The following is a 25,089-nucleotide window of genomic DNA, read 5'->3' as shown; positions in this document are numbered from 1 at the left end:
AAAATAATGTATTACAATTTTTGTACATGTACAAAAATCAGTCAATCAATCAATCAATCAATCAATCAATCGATCAATCAATATATAAATAAATAAATAAACCGAAAACGAGATATTAATTTGGTACAATGCTAAAACAACACTAATAAGGTTCTTAAAAAAAGAATACCACAGTATTACCATGTTATCTGTACCATGGATTTACTAGTGGATACTTATATACAGTAGTCAACATTTGAAGTGGATAAAATAAATTCATCAAAGTTGTTCAAAGACAAGAACGAATTTTGGTTTTAACTTTTAGGACAACTGATGAAAGGTTTTGATCCACTTCAAATGTTGACCACTGTACAATAAAGTGGTATCTTCAGACAAGGCCTGTAAAAACATCCATATTTAAGAAATATGATGGGAAATGATCACACATACCATCTGTCAGACATATAATGTTCGGGAGGCTGCTGTCCTCTTGATTATCCAGTTGCATAGCACATGCCTGTGGAGACCGTCTGTGAGGGTAGAAAAACATGCCGGTTAGCTTTTACACAGAGCAGCATTGAGCAATCTGAAGAGAGGAGGATTAATGCCATTGTGGCTCAGGGGAGACACAGCTGTTGAGCTGAGCAATCCTTCCCTGACAGGAAGTTGGATGATATAGGCCCTAAGTCACCATCAAAGCCCTAATGCATTGCTCTGCAGTAGCAGTTTGGCAGAGATCCTGTACTCTGAGGAAAACTGTCGATGATGTTTTATATGAATTAGATGTGATTAATAAGAAGCCATTATAGGGTAGTAGTCTCCACTTTCTTGAAGCAATTCAAGCCGAACTAAACAATCAATAAGAAAAAAGTGAAATAATGTGATTTGATTACTTGTGTTATGGCTCAGCATCACCCCTGATTCTCCATTTCCCTAAGTGGAGCAATCTTTCGTTCGTTTCCCATATTCACTCGTCCACTTCTGACCTCTTTCTCCAAGTCAGCATTGAATAAATGGGCACAGTTTAAATGCACAGTATAGGGACACTCACAAGACTGACTGCAGGTCAGTGAATAAGAGGATTATTCTCATTAATTATGACATGATGGCCTTACTCAGTTGTCTCTTCTTGGTTTGGCCATTTCCTGCTAAAAAATTATCTGAACCAGTAATGACTATGCAGCAACTCTGGAGTATAATCTACCAACTTTGAAACTGTATTTTCTGTACTGAATGATTTTAAAATAATAGTGGGAGGTTGAATCAAAAGGAATCAAACAACTCTTGTTCTGTAATGGTTCGATTAACGATTCTTTTAAAATTGAGGAAGTATTTGAACAACAAAAAATACTGGGATAATGTCAATACTGAATGTGACACAGTGGTACTCTTGTGAATCTGCAGTGGTTACTGACACGGATGAGAAGAAATTGTTGTATAAAGCTGTTATTTTTGTTTTCTTTGTGCAAAAAAAGTATTCTTGTAGCATTGTAACATTTAGGTTGAACCACTGATGTCACTTGAACTATTTTAACAATGTCCTTATTAAATTTATGGGCCTTTATGGATTTCATCAAAAATATCTTATTCTGTATATCGAAGATCTTATGGGTTTGGAATGACATTATGGTGAGCAATTTTTGGAAAAACATAATTTTTGGGTCTGATTCCTGAGCAAAAGACCATAGTTTAGGAGCAGGTTCTTTTTAGTGATAGTACTGAAAAGAAAAGGCTAATAAGAGTCATTTGTTTGGCATGTCTTATTCTCAGTCAAAAGAAAAGACTCTTAAAAGCCACTTATTTTAATGGCCATGCTGTATGCTTATGATCTGCCAAAAGACCACCTTAAGTAGAATGTCTCTAGCCCACTGATACGACCTGAGTCAGCTCATATGAATGTGCCTAATTTGAAACATATAGTACAGCATTTAAAACATAATTTGCAGAAAGTATTTCATTAAGTGTACAATTTGTTATGAAATCTATTCATTTTTTTATATATAAGAATAAAGGTTTTCCATTTACATTTTTCTGCATTTTGTTTTAATGGTTAAATGAAAATTTGAATGTTAATCAAAAAGCATGTCTAATTAATTGAAATCATGAAACTTACACAATATATATATATATATATATATATATATATATATATATATATATATATATATATATATATATATATATATATATATATATATATAATTGTTTTACTGATTTATTTTTTGTTATGTGTTAGGCTGTTATCTATTTACATTTTTCAAATAAAAAAAAAATCTTGTAAAAAAACATTCTGGTAAATAGTCTGTTTTAGTAAACATTTTAGTAGTAGTATTAGTAGTACTATCATTAAATTAAGTAATTTATTTATTTCTGTCACAGTTTCTTCAAGTTAAACCTTGAAAACTTTTATTTTGATGAGTCAATGTGAAGGCCTTTCAGTTTTTGTTTGTATATGATATGATGGTAGATATGCTCAAAAGGAATGGTAAAATGCTCATGAAGAGACTCAGGGAAGTTCTAGAGACCACGTTAATGTGTTCATACACTCATATATTGAGGCGGCAGCATTATACAGTAAATTCAATTTTTATGACTGGAGTAGATTCCATGATTCCATCCGCTTTTTCCACATCACAGGGCCCTAATTAAAACATACCGACGTCCAATTAATTCACTAAATTTCACCCAAGTTGCCAGAGAATGACTTAACCCCAATAGAACTGCTATTAACCAAACCAAACAAACAAAAGTGCCCCAAGCTGACCTATTACCAGATTCTGGAGGTGTGCTCCAAGAGGTCCTGTTGAGCATTTAGAAAACCCCCTTCAACATTAGGCCGTACCCTGAAAAGCAGCACAGACAAAAGGTCTCAAAAAGAGCTCAACCTCCACAGTTAGCGAACAGCAACCTGAATAATAGAGGCTCGTTAGGCCGACTGCTTTTAAATCTTCACTAGAGCAGACATGCAGGTGGTGTTGATTTAACACCAGAGACAGTTAAGACCAACACAATGCAGAGTCTCCTCTTCACAGACCAGTCATAGAGAAAGAGGGGGAAGGAGAAAGTGAAAGAGCGAGAGAGCAAGGATTCCACACAAGAATGACAAGCACTTCACCCGGTATTACGGGATAAAACTCTGAGCCAGCCCCTCCGAATCGTCCCTGGGCTGAAGGGAGTGTATTGTTTGGAAGCGTTCCCAGGGGCACAGATAGATCCTGGGACCGAAGGGGTAACGGCAGGCCCGTGAGGCACGGCTCACACAGCAGCGCCGAGAGGAGACTGACCCCTCTGTCTCTCTGGGAGGAGTTGGCAGTGACCCCACATTTTTATGGCCTCTAGCAGAATGTTACGCTGTCACGCCTCATTGGGCATGACAATGAACATGAAAAGTTGCCACTCTGGATGATTAGGAAAGCTATTTATCCATCTCTGGGGACAATAAGGCCATTCAGCAAGACTGAAACATAATTCACAGTGTATGAGACGTCTTTTCAGATATCAAACCGATGTCGTTAGCCTCTCCGCGAAAGGAGATTTGTCTGTAAAATATGGTGAATGGGTGTTGCGAACAATCCTCGGTTGTATTTCAGATTTTTCCACGAAGGCGTGAGAATTGAAAGAGAAGTGAGGGAGAGGGAGAGTGAGAGGGTGAAACAGTGGCATGTTTATGTTATTAATAGAGCTCTCGATCGTAGAGGGGCATCGCAGCATACCCTGCATTCCAGACGCTCTTGTTGACCTTTCCAGAGGCTTGAGTAGCCCGACTTTATCACTAATGTCGGTCCAAATTTGCAGCTTTCACTAGCTAAGAACTGCCCAACTAGACAGGAAAAAAAACAACTGATCTAAAATGACCAACCACATTGTTTTTTCTTTTAGGTGGTGTTTAGAAGGCGGAGTTAACTGATTTGATTGACCGATCAGCATGGAAATTTTTTTAACAACCCTTTCCACTATCTTTCAAGCAGCAAATCATGATTTCACAATTAAATCATATTAGTTATTAAAAAATATATAAATAAAAGTATGAGCTCTTCAATGCAGTCCATCCAAACTTCTTAAGGTGGCACTTGAGTTTAAAGTTGTGGGTATTTTTATGTTAAAAAAAAAAGGATTTCTCAGCAACCTGTCTGTTAGGAGCAGCCATAAAAACAAATAAATAATCTCTCAATCCCAGAGATCTGACAGAGAGTCCCACTTCCTTTAAGCAGACGAACTTCCCATGACAGCTGGACCCCTCGGCACTATAAATATCCCCATAAAAATATCCCTAAAACCGCTTATGTCACAGATGCAGATCGGGTGGAGATGCAAGCAAACGAGCACAGCCAAGTCTACTGTTTTTCAGCGCGCTCACTGTATCTGTCTGCGCCGTCGCTGTCATGCTGTGGTTTCTCTAAATCTCTTTCACAAGCTCGCTTGTGCCCACAATTATACTTGGCACACAAACCAATGCGAGCGACTCAGTATTTGTCGCTCAATGCGTCAGTGTACTGACAGAAACCAGCACAGAAACTGTATGATACTCTAAAAATGCCACATCACATTACAGAAAGCAACTGCAGCATAAGAACAGAACCACATGTGAGATAAATGGTAACATATAATTAATATCATGAGTTGTAATGTATAGCATGCTAAATGCATACTATGCTTAATTAGGAATGGTGGGTTTCAAATCATAGTATGGATTTTCATAGTATGTAACCATGTATGCTTTTTGGTCTTATATTGCCCATAACCCCTTGCACAAGATAAAATTAATTAAGCAACAGTGTGTCCCAACGCTGGACAACTTAGGCCAGAAATATTCTCCACTAATATGCAAAGGAAGACACGAATGTCTAGCCAAAATATTTCAAGTGTGTGTGGTATCGCACTAAAGGGGCAGATAGTGTTCAGTTGTCATTAAATCAGCTATTATTCAACTTGCTACTTTTCCAAAAGTGTTTGACTGCAATTCAGCTACTTAATTTTATGCCTAATTCTTAATTTAAAGTATATTGTAACAGTTTCAAAGAAGCTCCTCAACCCAGTGTTATATTGTAGCCCAGTGTATAATTTATATACTATTCAATAATATTTTTACTAAATAAATGTAATAAATTATATATATATTATTTATATTTATTTTTTAAATCATATTTTAAGTGTCTTTGTTGTGTGCCCTGGTCTTTTCTATTAGGTTTTTGTCATTTAAAACATTACTATATGTTTATTTTTATTTTAGCTTTAGTTTTGGCTTGGTTTTAGTTTTTTATTTCCAGTTAGTAATTTTAGTGCTTTTACTTAAACTTGTTACAATTTTAATGTATGTTTTTTTTCTGTTTTACTTTTCCAGTAAGTAATTTTAGTTAGGAATTCCTTTAGTTCAGGTTCTTCATCTAATATATATGTAGAGTTTGGTTCTAAAACGCAATAAATCCATTTTGATTAATTTGAGCAAAAATGGGTTTTCTTTACCAAGAAAGTGGAAAGATGAAAACCACTATTTTCTGTTTCAAACTTTCAAATAGCATCTTTAGGTTATAATACCATTAAAACTTAAAATCCAGGTTTTGATTTTCAAAGATTTATTATATATATTTTTTTTTTCTCAAAATGCAATAAATCCATTGAATCAATATGAAAGTAATTTTTCATACTGAAACTGATGAAAATACACAACATAGTAAGTTGATCCACATATGAAAGCCTCTGAACTTGGTCAATACTAATCTTATATACAGGCACTGGACTAAGAATATATACATCAGTCATCGCTTCCAAAATTAATTCAGCGGGTCAACTTGTTAATGCTATAAACTACAGCAATAGAATAAAATTTCATCATGAACAAGAACATGAACAACATTACATTAGACACAGAAATTCCAAAATGACATTTCTCTTACATTCAACTTCCAAAAGTGCATTCATCTTTGTCATGTTACATTCATTTAGTTGACTAGTGCTATGTGCTGTATTAACAAAAACATAAATGGCATTAATAACAACACTAGCGCTGACAAGCTAAGCAATATAACGTTCATAATCGAATGCAATTCATTGAATGAATGCAATATAGCGCAATATAATGATCTATGGCTCTGTGTATTAAATGCATCTGAATAATTTCCATCTGAAAGTCTGTGGTGGAGATTTACCGGTACTATTACCGTATTTTCCAGACTATAAGTTGCACTTTTTTTCATATTTTGGCTGGTCCTGCGACTTATAGTCAGGTACGACATATTTATCAAAATTAATTTGACATGAACCAAGAGAAATGAACCAAGAGAAAACATTACCGTCTACAGCCACGAGAGGGCGCTCTATGCTGCTCAGTTCTCCTGTAGCCTACACTGAGCAGCATCGAGCGCCCTCTCGCGGCTGTAGACTGTAATGTTTTCTCTTGGTTCTTGGTTCTAAATAAATGCGACTTATAGTCCAGTGCGACTTATAATCTGAAAAATACGGTAATCACAGAACCGGCTTTACTGACGAGATGTGGATGACAATCAAATGCGATTTATTGTGCGGACCTTGTTTGTTGATCACAAAGTAGAGTAGATGAGGAAAACTAAGATGCTGGGTGTATTCAGAGCACTGCCATTAATGTCTAGAGTGCGTGGAATGGTGTGCTGTGATTGGTTGTTACTGTGTACAGTGCGTGGAATGGTGCGCTGTGATTGGTTGTTACATTTACAGTGCATGGAATGGTGCACTGTGATTGGTTGTTACTGTTTACAGTGCGTGGAATGGTGCGCTGTGATTGGTTGTTACTGTTTACAGTGCGTGGAATGGTGTGCTGTGATTGGTTGTCCCCACTTACATTGCATGGAATGGTGAGCTGTAATTGGTTGTTACTGTTTACAGTGTGTGGAATGGTGCGCTGTGATTGTATATCGCATTCTACAAAAAAGGGAGACTGGTGTCTGTCACGGATTGGGAAAAAAAAGGAGAAAGCGTGACCTAATAACTCTGCGAATAGCACAAGGAACATAATAAAAGCGTTTGCATGCATGCTTTGTTAAATATTTTAATCCAAAAGCATACATGTTTTACTATAATAAGTGATAAATTGATCATAATGAATTAATTTATCAGGATTGAAAATTAGTCACACAGAAATAAAGCGTTTTGAACTGCTATTCAGTCGAGTCTGTTTTTGTTTATTTGAAGTCACAGTAGCCTATATACATCACAATTAAAAGAAATGATCATTTCTATATTTTTATAAAAGCTCCCGAACAAAAACCATTATTATACAGTATTCTTATGACATAGGTTACGCAGAGCTAAACTCTCGAGACGAGACTTATGACAGATAAAATATGTTACTAAATAAAAACACGATTGTGATAGAGAATAAGTAGTTGACGTCAGAATTTTTAAAGCGGTCACATTTACCATGTTTACTATTGTAGCGTTAATGCCTAGCGTGCATAGTCTTTTGGATCGCTTATAAATATTTATGCCTTGTATGGTGATTATAATCCACATCGCATCAAGTTATTTCAAACACTCGCTGCTGACTGAAATTGAGTTTTGAGCTCAACTTATTTTTTACAATTTTTAATGAAAGTGACGTGACATTCAGCCAAGTATGGTGACCCATACTCAGAATTTGTGCTCTGCATTTAACCCATCCGAAATGCACACACACAGAGCAGTGAACACACACACACACACTGTGAGCACACACCCGGAGCAGTGGGCAACCATTTATGCTGTGGCGCCCGGGGAGCAGTTGGGGGTTCGATGCCTTGCTCAAGGGCACCTAAGTCGTGATATTGAAGGTGGAGAGAGAACTGTACATGCACTCCCCCCACCCACAATTCCTGCCGGCCCAGGACTCGAACTCACAACCTTTCGATTGGGAGTCCGACTCTCTAACCATTAGGCCACGACTTCCCTTAATGCTGGTGTTACAGCTGTAGCTTTCTGAAATGAACGGCGCTGACGCTCTCCAGACGCGGAGAAACTCCGCCCTTGTTCATAACAACTCCTTTAGCCCCAGCTGGCACGCTTTGGGCATTTGTCCCTGAGGAAGCACAGACAAGGCACAATCAAGCACCGTAGTCAGTGGACTTGCAACTGGTCCTGGCACACCCGCTTTTGGCCCAACAGTGGAAACGTGGCTATTGGCAGTGTAGTGCATATGTTTTGTGCAAGCAGATGCAAATTGGGATTCAGTCTTTTTGATCAGGTCCTTCTCAAGTGATAAATAATGCAGAAGCACAACTGCTGATCTGAACGATTGTTTATGTGGCAAAGCACTGACTTCTGGGCAGCACCACAATAGTAATTGACAGCCGCTGCCAAACAGACCACCAAAAAACAACTGGATGCTGATCAAGAGAGGAAGGAAGCATGATCAATGATTGAGAATGAGGAAGAAAGACATCTGCCAAGTTTAATTACTGAAATTATATGTAATTACAATTAAACCGACTGCATTTCAGGATTTGGCAAGACATCGCGGACCGGCGTATCAGATGTCAGTCAGAGTTCAGAACTGATAAATCACATTTAACAAGGCACACGTTAAACATCACTTCAACACAATGCAAGTCACTTTGTTTTAGGAGCAGTCAAAGGTCCCTAGCAGCTTCCGAATATGGCTGCGTGTCATGAATGTTTCATGGGTTTTTCCATCATAATGTTTTTCAGAGGGGTGATGTCCGTCCCCCTCTGAGAAACTAGCCTTTGTCCTGCCTGACTTACCAGAAAAGAAATGGGTGGATGACGAACTGAGGGTGAACAGACACTTTTGGAGCCCTATCCTACATTCAGATGAAAAGAGGGCTCACGTGGCTGTAGGACGCATGTTTATCAGGGGAAGTCCTGAGGCGGGATTGAGGTTTGGGGCCTTTTCAATTATTCAACACACTCTGAGCCCTTACAGCAAACTCCAGATGCTTTCTGTGTGCTGCTTCGATGAATCGTGCAGTGATAGAACAAGGAAAGAGTGTCTGAGTGACCCAGATGTGACAGGGACTCAACTGGGCATCGTAGGATGGTGTCAAGCTGAGGTCAAGGATGGGTCATGAAAATCAAGTCACCGTTTACTAACATGCCTTCAAAAACATTGGAATATTAAGTGAGATATGACTTTAATTTTAAGTGACACATAAAATAAACTTTTAATAATTAATAAATAATATTGTACTAATGTATTACATTTATCTATTATAATATTATAATTAAAATTAAATTTCAAATTAAATAGTTTAAATAAATATTTTATTTAATAATTACATAATTATTATTATATTATTCTACTAATCTCTGATAATTATTTAATGCATATATTATATTTATATAAATTATTTGATAATTGTATAATTATTTATTTATAATGACTAACTATTTATATACATAACTAAAAATAATATTCATTATTAAAGATAAACATTTTATACCTAATATTTTAAGAATAACATTTACAAAAAATATTTTACATATAATTATATCGCTATATACACTGTATATATAGAGAGAGAGCGAGAGAGAGAGAGAAGGAGAGAAAGAGAGAGAGATTTATTCGTTATTAGAAAGAGATTTATTAGTTGTTATTTATTCATTTAGTATTATAACATAGTATATAGTTTTGAAATAAATATTTCTAATATATTTTATTTTTCTTAAAAATTATTTCATATTTCTTATTATTCTGTTTATTAGTGACAACAGTGACTATGAGCAGTCATTGTATACAAAAGATTCTTTAAAATTCTCACTGGGAAAAAAAGGCATATGGGTTTGATATATTTGCACTGAATATGGTTATGTTTTAAGCATTGAGCTTAGTTGCATTTTGACTCGTCTCTTGTGTCTAGACAAGGCAGTGCTGTACTGTATGAGTCAGGGGCATGTGCTGTGTCAGTGACTGTATATGCATCAGCCTGTAGTAACTGTATTGAGCAGCAGTATGATGAAAGAGCCAGCTGATATCACCCTGCCCCCACATTCAAACTTCCCTGAATTATGTTGGCTGCTCGAAAATCATATTCATGCAGGAAAGCATCACAAATGGCCCACTGATTATGGTAGCTGAACAGGAGCCTAAAGCCATCCATATACAGTATAGTTAAAGCCATTACCATCAACATGGATAAACACTTTAGAGGTAACCTCTAATCTTTGTTAATCGATTAACCTTTTGTTTATTTGTTTTTGTGTTCCTATAGATCACAATTCTGTACAGAATTTCTAATAATGTACAGAGCTTCTAATAATAACAAACTGTAATGAATTTTTTTTAATTCAGTCATTTATTACTCACCCTCATGTCGTTCCAAACCTGTAAGACCTTCATTCATCTACAGAACACAAATCAAGATATTTTCATGATGAAATCCGAGAGCTTTCTGACTCTGCATAGACAGCAACACAACTGACATGTTTAAGGCCCAGAAAAGTAGTAAGTACATCGTTAAAATAATCCATGCGACATCAGTGGTTCAGCTGTAATGTTATGAAGATAAACATATGCATTAATACAGTTTTCTTTGCACACAAAAATGATTCTCGTAGCTTCATAAAATTACAGTTGAACCACTGATGTCACTTGTTTCCAACAAGTTTAAAGAAAACTTTCTCCATTTGCCATTAGACAGAGAAAAATATATTACTGTCTTGAACTCACATCTGTGGCTGGTTGGGATGCTCAAAAAGAGTATAAAATAATTTTGTTTTCATAGCTCAACAGTGTTTGTTTTATCAATTTACGAATGCATTCTAGTCTCTGAGCATAAAGTTCAGTTTGAGAGTAATTAATCTTTCAGCTGTGTGCTTCATTGTGACATGAGTTCACATACGGGTGTGTGAGTGTGTTTGTCTGTGTCCATATGTAATCTGTATGACCATCTTCAGCCTTAATTCATCTTGCTGACAAATGGGATCTCTGTTTACAGCTCACAGATATGAAATGTGATAGTGAACAGAGCCGAGTTAGCACGCTTATTCGTCTGTTTGCACACTAAATGAATATATTACTTCCCTCCAACAACTCCAGCACAAAAGCCCCTCTCTCTCTCATGCCTCTGAATGGGCCTGTGAAGGCTCTTTGTAGCGTGAGGTTGTCTTGACGACAGCCCATGGTCCAGCGATGAGAGAAGTCTACATATGCACTCCAGTCAGGTAGGGCTTTTTATTGCCAGGCGATACGATACGTATCACGATACAGGGTTTCCAATACGATATGTTGCGTTACATTGCGATAGTGTCAGCAATGGGATATATTTTTAGGAAAGCGGTCATTAAGAACACAATTCAATTCAAGTTTATTTGTATAGTGCTTTTTACAGTACAAATCAATAAAATATTTTGTAGTCACTTATCAGTGGTGTCTGTCAGTTAATGTACATATGGCAGAAATGTGTAGAAAAATCAAAGAAAGACGTAATCAAACAGACAATGAACATTATTAACATACATACCCTACCGCCCACCTCGACCCGTCCCGCACGAGCCCCTATTCACATGGGATGCGGCGGGACCGAGGCGACGCCCTCGGCACAGTCCTGCGGTGGACGTTACCACAAAAGCCCAAATGACGGCACACTTCAGCTTTGTACACCAAACCAGGAATAGGGACAATTCTTTCACCCTCCATTACGAGCAGCGATATTAACGCTAACATTAGTAGCGTGCCCTAATGCTAGTATTTCTTGTCACTCTCACTATAGTTCAGAGATGAAGACTGCCATCTAGTGGTCGGGATGTAAACTCAAAACGAAACAACTGACATGAATCTTGTATGAATTTTATTATTATTATTATTTTTTTTTTTTTTTTTACATTTAGATATTCCGTTTTTGAGAATCGATACAGTATTGGCAAACAGAATATCGTGATACTCATTTGTTTCGATATTTTCTTACACCCCTACAGTCAGGGAGTTTATAAGGACTGGACGAGAATTTTTGATTATTTGAATATTTGTTCGGTGGGTTGGCACTCGATTTTCAATTTTGAGATTTGAATAATCTTTTTTTTTTTTTTTTTTTTTACACCTGGCACCCCCCCAACATAGAACCATGTCTGCATGCTCCACACTGCTCTTAACTTGAGGTTATGGTTAATGAGCTATTCCTTTAATATGCCAAGCAAACGTCAAATACTAAGATAAGTCACATCAAGGATAAGCACTCAAAACACACAGTGATAAGTGAGCATGATTTACACTGCTAATGCCGCTGATGACTGCAGTACAGTCAACAGGCATTGTGAGGAGCTGATGTAATGGATGTTAATTCATTCACAGGTGCCTGAGGCTGTTATTTCCAGACAGGACTGCTGATAACATGGACTTATGAAATGCCCGAGAGTCTTGCACCCCAACTGCGGTAATAATGGAGAACTCAGCTTTTCAACTTTGTAACTATCCTGTGCAGACTCTGTGGGACAAATGTGCAAGCCTCCGATTAGATATCAAGAAACTGATCTGATCTGTCAAATAACCTGAACCTTTTTAACTTTAATTGGAAAGAAGAGATTTTGATCTCTTATTTAAGAGATCTAATAAATCGATAATAGGGTATTTATTTCTCGGTTTTGAATGGCCAATAATGTCTATTTCATCAATTTCAACCGATATCAGGTTTTCTTTTCAAACTAGAAATGAAAATATCATCATCATTAATTCACTCTCACGTCATTCCAAACTTGTATTAATCACTTTCTTTTTCAAAATACAAAAGATTTTAAAGAATGTTTGTTACTGTTAAAGTCAATGGGGTTTAAAAAGGTTGGAGCAACATGAGGTTGAGTAAACTATCCTAATCCCTTTAGGCTCCAAGTGGAAACATTACTATATAATAAAGACTTGCACAGTGCGCAGATATGTTGGATATAATGTCTAACATTTTGTTTGACTTACTATATTCTTTCAAAATTACTGAAGTTGGAATGCTAAAAAATACTTTCCACACCAGTTAAACTTTCCAAACATGCCATGTAATCAAGATTTTACTGTCAAGATTTTATAGACCAAAAATGTAATACACATCACAGTTCCGGTAAAAATGTCCCTTTTGGTTATTGTAGGTCAGTGCACAACAACAGCTCATTCGCATGTGGGGGGGAAAAAAATATGACAAGCATAAAACAATGCCTATCATTTTATTCACATTTAGCCTTGTGTTTAAATTCTGTTTGATTGACTTGTTTTGAACATGCATTTAAAACTGGGGGAAACATTTTTTAAACACTTTGCAATATGGTTTCATTTGGTTAACCATATTATTTAACAATGAAAAAATACCACAGAATTAAAAGCCTTTTTTTTTAAGATTTACACAGGTAAAGTTCCATCAAACTGAATTAAAGATTCAATTGTATTGTGTATTGTTTCAACATATTTTAATTGAATAAGGATTGTTCATTTATTCAATGAATATTTGTAAGGATTATTAAATTCACTTTTTAGTTTTTATTAAACTGCGTAAATCTCAAAGGCTGAAACTATTTTTTTTTCCCCCGAGTACACTTAATATTTTTACTGATTCATTATTAAAATAAAAAGATGTACCTGTTAATACTATTTAACGGACGCGAGCAGAGGTGGGTAGAGTACCCAAAAACTGTACTCAAGTAAAAGTAAAAGTACTTCTAGAAATATTTACTCAAGTAAAAGTAAAAGTACTAGTCTTAAATAGTTACTTGAGTAAGAGTAAAAGAGTATCGGATAAAAAATCTACTCAAGTAGTTAGTTACTAGTTACTTTGGGTCATATATACTGTACTGAGCCTATTTTTATTTAGATATATAGATAAAATGTATGTAATGTATGTGTGCGTGTATAAATGTATATATTTCATCAGCCTTTACTCCAATTTATGTAATTTATTATAAAACCCTGTCTGTTTACTTAAGTAACAGATATAGGTGTCATGCCATAACATTTTTAATACGACTGACTTTATATTAAATGTGAATTTAACATTGAAAGTTAATGTGATATAAATATTGCTACTAATCTTTCATTGTTCAGAAAGAGAGCAAATAACATTTACATTATTAAAGATCATTTTCACTGACAGTCTAGATTTCAATCACTCTCAGAAACTCCCATTAAAATCACTGAAACTGTTAACACTGTGAAATCAATATCTTAATTAAAGATTCGTACACACATCTGCACTTTGTTGTTCCTGCGAGAGAATTTGCCAGAAAGAGGTCTCCAGTCAGTGAGCGAGTGAAGGAAGCACCGGCATTTTAGCGATGACTCATCTGAAAGCCTCTGATTGGCCAATGCTTTAATAAGCTCAAAAGAATCATGTGTGATTTGTAATGCGCAGCGCTGTATAAACGCATCTATCTCTGGCTAAGCGCCAGCAAGCAATCACAGATCTGAATTTAGCAGCTGATAATATGACTCGCTGAACGTACTTGCACCAGTGTGATTGTATTAAAATTAATAAAATCTTAATCGGCTATGTTTTGTCTTTTGGAAGCTCCATTCAACTTGACTCCCCTCTGTTATAAGCCAGACACGTACAACAAACTAATGTCACAGTGGTATCGTGTACTGTAATCGAATGTAGCCCAAGTTATTACCTGTTAAACAGTAGACAGCACACGCGGTGTTCATCTAATAAGGATCTCCATCGCTAGCAAATAATAACCTTTGCAGATTTCAATCCAGTGCAGATCCAGCCACGTTTTCAACGCTCTTTCTGTTCTTAAACGTTACAACTCCGAGTGAACCACTTCAGACGCTCAGCGCGTGCGGCAGGGAACTGAACGACTCATTCAAACTGATTCATGAACCAATTCACTCGTTTGCCAATTGGTTTGATCAAGCCTTTGAACAGAATTGACTCAAAAGAATGAATCATTCGCGAATGGGCATCGCTCATTACCCAGAGAAAAGTAGACGGCGCGTTTGGAATAAACTGAAGCATTATAACATTTATTGCATTAAGATAAAGTAACGAGAGGAGCGTCGCCCACAGTAACGAAGTAAAAGTACAGATTTTTCCCCAAAAATTTACTCAAGTAAGAGTATAAAGTACCCATCTTTAAATATACTCCGAAAAGTATTCGTTACCCCAAAAAATTACTCAAGTAAATGTAACGAAGTAAATGTAACTCGTTACTACCCACCTCTGGACGCGAGTGATCATGAACTAATATGAACAGGTGCAAAGATGAATAAATACTGGGTAACACCTTCAAACTTAAAATAATGTGTGACCAAAATATTGAATTGGATATAACCCCCAATCATAAAAATCATGAGCAAAATACATTTTTAAGCAACTATAAACCCTCATTTTTATGCACTCCGCAGAATAAAGACGTTTTGGGCTGAATTACAGCAGCAGGTCTGGTTGTGACTGGCCTGTTCTCACCAGTGTGGACAATAGTTTCTCACTCATTTGTCCTGTGTGTTGTTTGATCCCGTGCCACAGAAGCCATGCTGAAGTAATTATAAAGGGGATTCAGTCTTCTATGCAGCTCAACACAACCAGCCTTTTGTTTTAATACCCTTCATCCTATTTTTGCCAAACCAACCTAGTAATAAATTCACACCGAACATCGTAACAATAAAATAACACAGTTTTAGCAATAAAAATCTATACTAACCCCCCAAAACAGCCCAGGGGCTGCACCAGCACACATCCCCTCACAAATCAACTCAAATTAACTCCGAAATAATGGCTGGGAAGTCAATTTGAAGCCATTTGTTAAGCAAGGAGCCAAACAAACAGTCAGACACCGCCACTCACTGTGAAAATAACCATCAATTTTTTTCCTGATTGATTTCTGAGTGGGCAAAACCTGGGGGAAAATAAACGTACACTGCCAACGCAGCCATGCAGCTGTTATTCACATATGGATCACTTTAAACAAGGGAATTACTATCTGATGACATATGAATCGCAATCAATACCAGTTATTAGTTCATCATTTTTAATATTAATGAGCACGCGGAGTGAGCAAGTAGGCGTCATTGATAAATTACTCCAAATACAGGACGACGGCGGTCTACGACAAGGTCAGCTGCGAATTTTGGACCTGCATCACAATCAGCAGAATCTGCGTCAACAAAGAGGTCCACCCACAAATGAGCTTTTCAAGCATAGGATGGAGGGAGCTTTCATGACCTTCTGTTCCAGTTTTGGAAGGGGGACAGCTTCATTTGAAAGACAATGGACTACCCCTGGACACACACATTGTCCTTGCTGGCAGATTGCAAATGAGAAGAATCTAAGCCATGGGGTTTGGAGTGGGAGGTCTACAGTTGTCAAGCACTTTATAAAATCTCTTCTCTTTGGTTTCATTCACTCACTTAGATGGAAGCATACAAATAAGCATGCGCGCAATCCCACACCACACAATTAGACAATTGCGAGTGATCAATCTCCAGCCCTCTCAGTCACCGCTGTCAGGAAATCGTTGGCGATCGATGTTGGCTTGCCAAGTTGAAAAGCCCCAGTGTCATTGACTGTGGGCATGAACGTGGGTCGGCAGGAGGATCGACTCCGGTGGGTGGGTGGAGCTCTGCAGGTGGTAGAAATTAAGACATCTGTCTGTTTGTTTCCTCAGTGTGATGGATGGCACGATGGAAAGGGAAAGAAAGCGAGGATGTGAAGAGGTGACAAGTTCCGCCTGGGCTGAAAAGAGAGGGAGATTGGAGCTGAGGAAAAAGAGGTGGTCTCTGAAAAGCACAGCAGATGCCTCCTCTCTCAGCAAGAGCTCTCCATGGAACTGTCCACCAGGACACTCGCATCTGCCCTCAAAGTCAGGACAAAGGACACACTTCGGGCATCTGCATCTGGCTGTCATTCCAGAAAATCAAAAATATATCAGCCCACGTGTGCTAGTTAGCCTTTAACCTTGCTCTTATATCCATTTCACATCACAGGCATATCCAGATTGAAAGAGAAGTTTGGCGTATCCGCAGCTCCTCACAGAAAATAAAGACATTTCTGGATTACTACATTAATTACAGTATTTCCTTTAATCACAAACATAAATGATAATTTTAAAAGTCATTAAGAGTAGGCTATTCATAATTATTACAAATTTGATCATCATTAGATGTATTTTACATGAGGAGGAGATTGCATTTGCATCCAAAAGTTCATTAATCTATACAGATCCTAACTTCTGCTTTAAGATTCTGTCAGATTTACTGAATAGGAAGTATTAGTAATTAGTAATTTTCTGAAGGAAAAGTTGCCATTTTAATCATAGGGAGTTGCTAAAGGTTGTAATACACTACATGACTTCTAAAATCTTAAAAGATAGCAAATAGCATTGACTAATTCAAACTGTAAATTGGGGGAAAATCGGGGCAAAAGTCGTATAGTGTGTTCCAGTTACAAGTAGCTTCTAGAATGTTGCTACTGTAGGTGGTTGCTATGGTATTCCAAGTTGTTGCTAGGTGGTTATTTAGGGCTGGAATAAAGTATGTGACTTTATCCCAGATCTTTGTCCCAATTTGCAATCTGGTCCAGTCGATGCTAGTTGCTGAAAGTCAGAGTCAGTTAACAGATTTTGGGCAGTCAGAGTTGGCCAATTCATAGAAAATTGTGTAGTGTATGATGGATACAGACTTTGATTTGTTTTCTTCCAGTAGGAGGATATTAAACATGTTTGATATATTAAGCCAATTTTAGAACACCGAGTTTTTTATTTGAGTTTGAAACATGAGTTTGTGTTCATAATGTAGTAGTGTGTGATGCCCAGGTTTTCTCTGTATCTACTGGCTCATGTTAGAAGAACCCAATCTCTCAACTACATTTTTGTCTCTAGAGACTCTAGAGACTTTGGTGTTAGTTTAACCGCCATTAGCTGAAAAATCTGATTTGCTTTGAAAAGCAATCTTTAACACCAATTAGATCAAAAATAGTAATGAGAGTAAACATATTTCAAAGCAATCTCTGCATGTGACCAAGTAAATCACAGTACAATAGCATATGCAGTAGGGATGGGCAATTACAGAATGATAGTTTTATATACAGTGATTAAGGCTATGTTGATTAACATTGCATTATAAATATACTTTCCTTATACAAAAAACCCAAGATTGCTTGAAGCACACATAAACCATATATTTTGTGCAATCGTATGTTTATTGTCTTCAAGTTTCATCAGTTAAAATTTCTCTATCATTTTATTCAGCAATAACTGGATACCTTTGTTCACATTAGGGATTTCCTGGAGCGTCCTTAGTAGTATTACTTTTGCTATGGAGATGAGTTTCTGTACGAGGGCGACCTCCAGCTTCTAGGATGAATTAAGCAGTCAATACATTACATGTGTACTAAGTAATGCTCACAACACCCTATTTTGGGTAAAATATCAAATATAATAATTTTCTCTAAAGAAAAGAAATTCCCTGAATTATCGTCATTGATATCGTTATCACGATAAATACCAGAAATATTGTGATATTTTAAAGCACATATCGCCCTTCCCTTATATACAGAACTTGTGTTATTAGCATTTGGTTTCATCAATGATGTAACCATCACCACATTATTGTTTCTAAAATATAACTATGTAAAGATGACTAAATAAAACCAGAGCTGATAGAAAATAAAATCCTGAACAGACACTCATCCAGCCTAATTTAAAACAACAACAATGACATTGATGTTTCCATGTGATTAATAAGAGAGCTTGTGACTTGAATAGCCAGACATTGTACAGACAGCAGCATGTGGCTTCCTCAATCTACAGGGAGCAGAGCGGAGATAGACAGCACACGGCTTCCAACAACACTGCTAATGGCTTAAGGAACCCCACCGTCAGCTTAATTGAAGCAATCTTTCCAAAATCAGGAATGGAAAGAGATAGAGCGTGAGAGAGGGTGGGAGAAGAGGCCCATAAACCCTCAGCTGGCATGAGTGGCCCCTTGAGATTAGGTGAGAAGAGAAGCAGAGAGGTTTTGAAGGATGGAAGTGTGCAGAGGAGGGAAGCACTGGGGTTCTCCCCTGTGGTCACTGCAAGTCAGTTAACAGGCCAGACACCTGGGAACCACATAAATGATTAATATGAGCAGAGTCACTCGCAGGACAAGCTCCGCTGGGCCACAGACACAGAGGTGCTCTGTTCTCCCCGGAATCAATCGCGAGAGCCCGATCCAGACAGTCTGATAAAGAACGCCATCGCAGTGCAGATTCTCCGCTTATCTATCGGAGCTTTGATGAGGGCCGACACTGAATTAACAGACCATTATTCTGTTCTGCTCCATTAAAAAAGACTTCCTAGGCATTGACCTTATACCACGTCTTCTAGCCAAGGGTGATTCAAATCTAACAATTGCATCTGTCAGTATTTAATCAAATGAAACGCATAACACAAATAAAAATAACTGAAATGGGCATCTCCCTTACAGTAGTCTAAACAGCCATTTGTACAATGGAGAGAGAAGTTTAATATTCAGAGCACAGCGCTCTGTGAGGTCGGAGACAGAGAGCGGACGCTCCCACACTCGCTTCAGCCGCCGGTCATCCCACGATCCCCCTCCTTTCCTCCCGTCCTCGACCGAGACCGCAGTCAAAGACAGAGGAAGTGAATTCTGGGATGTGCTCTGCATGGAAACGACCGGATGCCTTAACGAGGGAGGCGGCCTGTCAGCTTTCTAATTCCTCACTCCTCCTCAGTTGAACGGACGTGAGCCATTTGGTTTAGCCTTTAAGTTGAACACACCGAGGAACATTAACCCAAAAGTCGGCCTCAAAAGTTGCCTTCTGACACAGTCCTTGGGACAAGTACACTTTATATAGAAAAAGAAGAAAAAGTTGGTAGAAACAAAAGAAAGAAAGAAATTCAAAGGAAACTTGTTTTTCCCCCAGTCTTTGTGCAGCTATAACATGAGCAGGGCAAATAGCAGAGTGTGTAACAGTCTAAGGTTGCGGTTCCTTTTAATGTACACACAGTAGTGACTCAACTGTGTAAACAGCTGAAGCTACAAAGGCAGTGTGGTGTTTGCTAATGTATGTGCTCAATACTATCTATGAAGACCAGCACAATACACAAATCACAGTGAAGTTCAAAGTCCAAAAACCGCTTACTATTCAAACATTTTACATAGCGCTGCAAACAACTTCCTGCTCTGATGTCTTTATGGATATACACACACTTCTTTTGATGCTTCAGTTTAAGATTTTTCTCATATTAAGCCAGTTTCTGACTCCGAGCTGGTTTAGATTTCAACAGTAACTGTAAAACAAGCATATCATTTTACACTTTAACGCATTAAGACCGAATTTCACACGCAGTAAATGGATGCTAATCAAACGCCTTTCTTCTGAAATATGGCTCATTTCCTTGATGCGAGCCAGATTGTGGCAACTGCTGGCACGTTGAGAAAGCACCTCCTTGAAACTCCAGCACGTGATGCTAGGAGCAAAAACAAAAGACGGCACACAGCTGGCAAAACAGTGCAACTGCATTGGGAGCCAAATGCAACAGCAAAATCAACAACGGCCCAATCTAGTAGCAGACTCCTGCAGAGCAGAGCAAATGGAGGAGATCCCTGCTTCAAAAGGATTTCAGAGGGGTTTAGAGAAGAACGGCTTCTATATTCACAAGAGAAATACATACAATTTAAAAAAGGCACTACTAAGCTGTCAACAGTTAAGTCACATATCTACTAGACTTGTTTAGCAAGCGCTTTAATTAAATTGCATACAGTCTGATCCACATTGCAGATTATTCAAGCCAAGAAACGCCTACTTCGACAGGAACTAAGACCATCTGACCAACATGTAAATTGGTCAACCACAGTTTGTTTTCTTTCAATCTGCCATTTAAGGATGGGTTTGTCTGAAATTTGTCTAAGATTTTATCATAATAATAGACTGGTGTGGGAAAAATGAACAGCTGCACTGCACTTTGTAAAATATCTAGTTAACCTGTTCCTCAAACAAAACTTTGAATAAGCTAAAAGCCAATACTCTTGCTAAATCTAGCAATTATTTAATTTTCAGAAGTGCTCATTGTATTAGTCAGAGACAAATTGTAATCAACTGGATTCCCAGTGAATTGAAAAATTATTTACTGAAGCTGCAAAAAAAAAGCTTGCCAGATCAAGAAAGTGCCTTCCAATATTGTACACAAATGTTTATTCTGGAAAAAAAAGCTGTAATATCGTGAAATATTAATAAAATTTCAACAAACTTTTCTTGTATATGAATATAATTTAATTAGTAGTTTAATTTTAGCATCATTATTCCAGTCTTTAGTGTCACATGATCCTTCAGAAACCATCCTAATACGCTGATTTCATGCTCAAGAAACATTTCTTATTATTATCAATATTGAAAACAGTTGTGCTGCTTAATATTTGTGGAAACGGTGATACATTTTAGGGTTTCACAATTTTAGGATAGTTGAATTGAATAATGTTACTTATTAGCAATCTTCTGTATCATTATTGATGTCTTCACTATAACTTTTGAACAACTGAATGCATCCTTGCTGAATAAAAGTATATTTAAAAAAACACTGACCCCAGACTTGAATGGTATAGTGTATAAATATTTTGTGCTAAATAGATCAGCTCATTAACTTGTAAACACGATTCTGTTTTAAGAAAGCTACACAAAATGCTGTTTTAAGAAAGCTACACATAAAACCTACCTGTGTCTCCTCTCATCTAGCTCACTGTATCTCCCTGGAGGGATGGTTGAATAGTGCGAGACTTAAGTGCTGCTTTAGCTCTTATAGACGTACTGTGGTTTAAGAGAGAACGCTAGACAATAAATCCAACTGAAGTATGAAAGCATGAAAAGAAAAATGATGAAGTGATGTGGGGATATCAACATTTTTCTACACACCACAGAACTTTAGAGGCAATAAACTGGGCGACAGCCAGTGAATGAACATCACCATGAGAAGGGTTCACCTCACATACTCAAAAACACGCCAAGGAATAGTTCACCCGAAACTGAAACTGTATGATTTTTGCTTAAGTGAGACAAATTAAGCCTATTTCATGCGATTAAACGAGTGAGGACTGGAAATGCCCATTAATGATAATCTTTCCTTTTCAATGGCAGTTAAAAACTAAATTATTGATCAAGTGCACTGAACTTGTCCCAGCCATAGCTTGTTAAACATTACACACGGAGGCTCTGAGGGAACAAACAGGCCTTCTGGAAGGGTTGTTGGAAAACTGCTTTGAATCTTATCCATTTAAAAATAAGAATAGAATAATTTTGACTGAAGAGTAACCAGGATATTTATCAAAAGCTCACCTTTTGTGTTTGCAGAAAAAAGAGTCACACAAGCCAGGAATGATGTAGGGGTGGCGATGTACAGGCAGACAAAATTAACAGGTAGAAATGTATTCATTTTTTGGACTATCGTCTCTATCGAGGTTACGTGCTCATATAAAATTTCTGTGTCATGAAAACGTGTCGTTTGCACTGGTTTTTAAGCATTGTGGTTAAAAACAAGTGGTTTTAAGCTGTTGAAATGCAATCAGCAAAGAAAGAGAACTCATTATGCTATATGCTTGTGCTGTCAGTTTCTGAGGACTGTCAGAGAGGCACGCGCACATGAGGACATTACTCAGAGCATGGGAGTATAGACTGTTTTTAGATTTTTTTTTTTGTCATTTTCATTTCATCTTGCATGTAATGCCTGATAAAGCAGCATTTGTGAGCTCAGCGCTGCTTTGTGTACAGAGATGTTAACAGGGAAACCTCTATACCTGCCGCTATAAAGCACCTCCTGCTGGCAGAGAGTTAATTTGCATTTTCAATAAGCCCATCTGATTTACGTAGCATACCTATTTTGCTTGTTATTAGAGATAATCTTGGCCCCGTCCACACGGAGATGCGTTTCTGTGAATACGCACAAATTTTAGGAGTTTCATCCACACGGATCCGGCGTTTTTGGAAGGTGAAATCGCTATTTTTTTAAACCAGGTCCCAGAGTGGATGTAACACCAACAAAAACATGAACACACACTGAACGATCATCGTTTTATAAACTAACATTCACACAGATTAATAAATGTATTGTTCCATGTTCATTTGTGTACCATGCGCAAGGTTTATGCGCATAGTCCATGTCTTCTTCTCCGTTTTAAGTGTATCTCTGTGGCATAATTACAGTGCCACATGCTGGTCTGGCATGAATACTACATCGTTTTGTGGTTTCGTGTAGATGCGGATGTTTCTTGAGACGAGGGAAAAAAGTTAGGATTGGGGTAAGCTCCGGCTTCGTGTGGACATAGCATTACTCTAAAGGGAATTGATTATTAGTGGAAATCTACCGGAAGTTAAGTTTTGGCCTCAAAAGCATGCATACGCAATAATGCTCGTTTATGTTGTTGCCATTGAAAAAGTCTATTGAACTGAGATATTTTTGTCGCTTTGTAGGCCTTGAATGGTAAAATACACACACTTGTATGTGGATATGCACCGAATTTTCGACCGCGAAACATTATCGGCCAAAAATGGCATTTTTGCTTTTTCGGCCAAAAGAGAAAAACGTCGGAAAATATGAGCCGAAAATTTACATTGAATAGTATATATGGTGCACCCAGTGGCATCGGCCGTGTTCAGCGCACAGGTTTCACTTTCCTCGTCATTGCGCTGTTTGATGCTCCGCTCAATATTCCTCTTTATGAATGTGCTCATGTACCGGAAAAGCAAAGTCCACTCAAGTAACATTTCTATGCAGTATATTTGTTCCTGTAGTATAGCTACTGTGCTGTAATATGCTGTAGTACAGCTGTACTTCACAACACTGGTAAAATGATGTTACCTTCACGTGATGCTATGCTCTGCTCACATGCTCTGATAATAATAGCTTTGTAGGACATTATTTGGATAATTAGTCAAAAAAAAAAACAACAACAACAACAACTTATATCTAATTCTGTTACATAGAAGTGCATAAAAATAATAATACTAATATAAATTCTTTCCAGCTTTATTGTTACTTTCAGTAAAAGTGTGGTGATTTTATTGTCTTGTTTTTTTTTTAAAGTCAGTGTCATTACAATAATAGAGTTCAATTAAAAAAGCCTTACAAAATTACTTTATATTATTTAATAAAATAATAAATAAATAACAGCATTTTCGGTTTTCGGAGAAGTGCATCCAGAATTTTCAGTTTCGGTTTTGTGTGTAACAGTAGGCCTATACTGGATTTCGGGCAGTTGTTAAAGTGACAGCAGTCAAATATTCATGCTGTCTATCATTCAAACAATAAAAGATAAACATTTCTCACTCCTCTTGACTAAATCACTTTTGTAACTTTAAAAAGAAATATATTTAATTTACACGGTTAAATAAAATATGCCCAACTTTAGAACATTGACAATTTTCATTTTATGTTTAACTATCCTATAAAATATATGAACTGTATGGTTGTTTTTACGTTTTCACCACATGAGGACCCTGATGCTGTAATGACAGCATTTAAGCATATTGTAAACAGAGCTAAAAATAAATGGATAAGATTCAAAGCAGTTTTCCAACAACCCTTCCAGAAGGCCTGTTTGTTCCCTCAGAGCCTCCGTGTGTAATGTTTAACAAGCTATGGCTGGGACACTGTGGTCTTTTTCCGTCACTGGGTCTAACTACAGTGAAATACAGAGATTTGTGGTGTTCGGGTTGAAAGTTTACCTTGGGCTGATGACGTGAATGGCTCTTGCTGAGAAGGTATAGCTGTTTTGCATGGTGTCAGTACAGTGAGTCCACCCATCACTAATGAAGTCACAACTGGCTGTGCTAGCATCTTAGCCAGGCACTTAGCTTATGCACTTAACACAGGCAATTATGTATGCCTTTAAACAGCATTTTTGTGCTTGAACACCTGACAGTGAAAAACACTGTGTACATGCTTTAGTTTATGACACATGGACAAACAATATAGTCCATTAAGACTTCCTGTGGCTGTCACTTAATGAAGTATATGCGGAAAAATATGGCCTGATCAGTATTGCTTCAGTTATACACCAAACAGTGCCTTCTCTTTGAATGACATATTTCTATGTCCCAATTGATAGTATGTTGAAAACAGAAAGTCAAAGGCTGTCAGCATTGCATACTATACTCAAGGGATTTTCAAAATATGCTTTCGTGTAGGCTTTTTGAGCTAATATTAGCTAATATCAGTCACAAGCCCACATGGATAAGTTTG

At 37.3% G+C, this 25,089-nt stretch overlaps 1 protein-coding gene across 3 annotated transcripts in view; it reads right to left on the bottom strand.

The window, feature by feature from the left end:
* Positions 1-25,089, bottom strand: part of LOC132117991 (plexin-B1-like) — an 83,456-nt gene that overhangs the window by 38,048 nt on the left and 20,319 nt on the right. For all 3 annotated transcript variants that reach the window (XM_059527436.1, XM_059527437.1, XM_059527438.1), the window contains exon 2: positions 430-509. In XM_059527436.1, the coding sequence (XP_059383419.1) occupies positions 430-443 (14 nt within the window). In that variant the 5' untranslated portion in view covers positions 444-509. The remainder of the gene's footprint in view (positions 1-429; positions 510-25,089) is intronic.

The sequence above is a fragment of the Carassius carassius genome, chromosome 37 (assembly GCF_963082965.1).
Source record: "Carassius carassius chromosome 37, fCarCar2.1, whole genome shotgun sequence".
NCBI lineage: Eukaryota > Metazoa > Chordata > Actinopteri > Cypriniformes > Cyprinidae > Carassius > Carassius carassius.
Note: the sequence above shows the minus strand (reverse complement) of the source record. Positions and strands in the feature narration are given on the sequence as shown.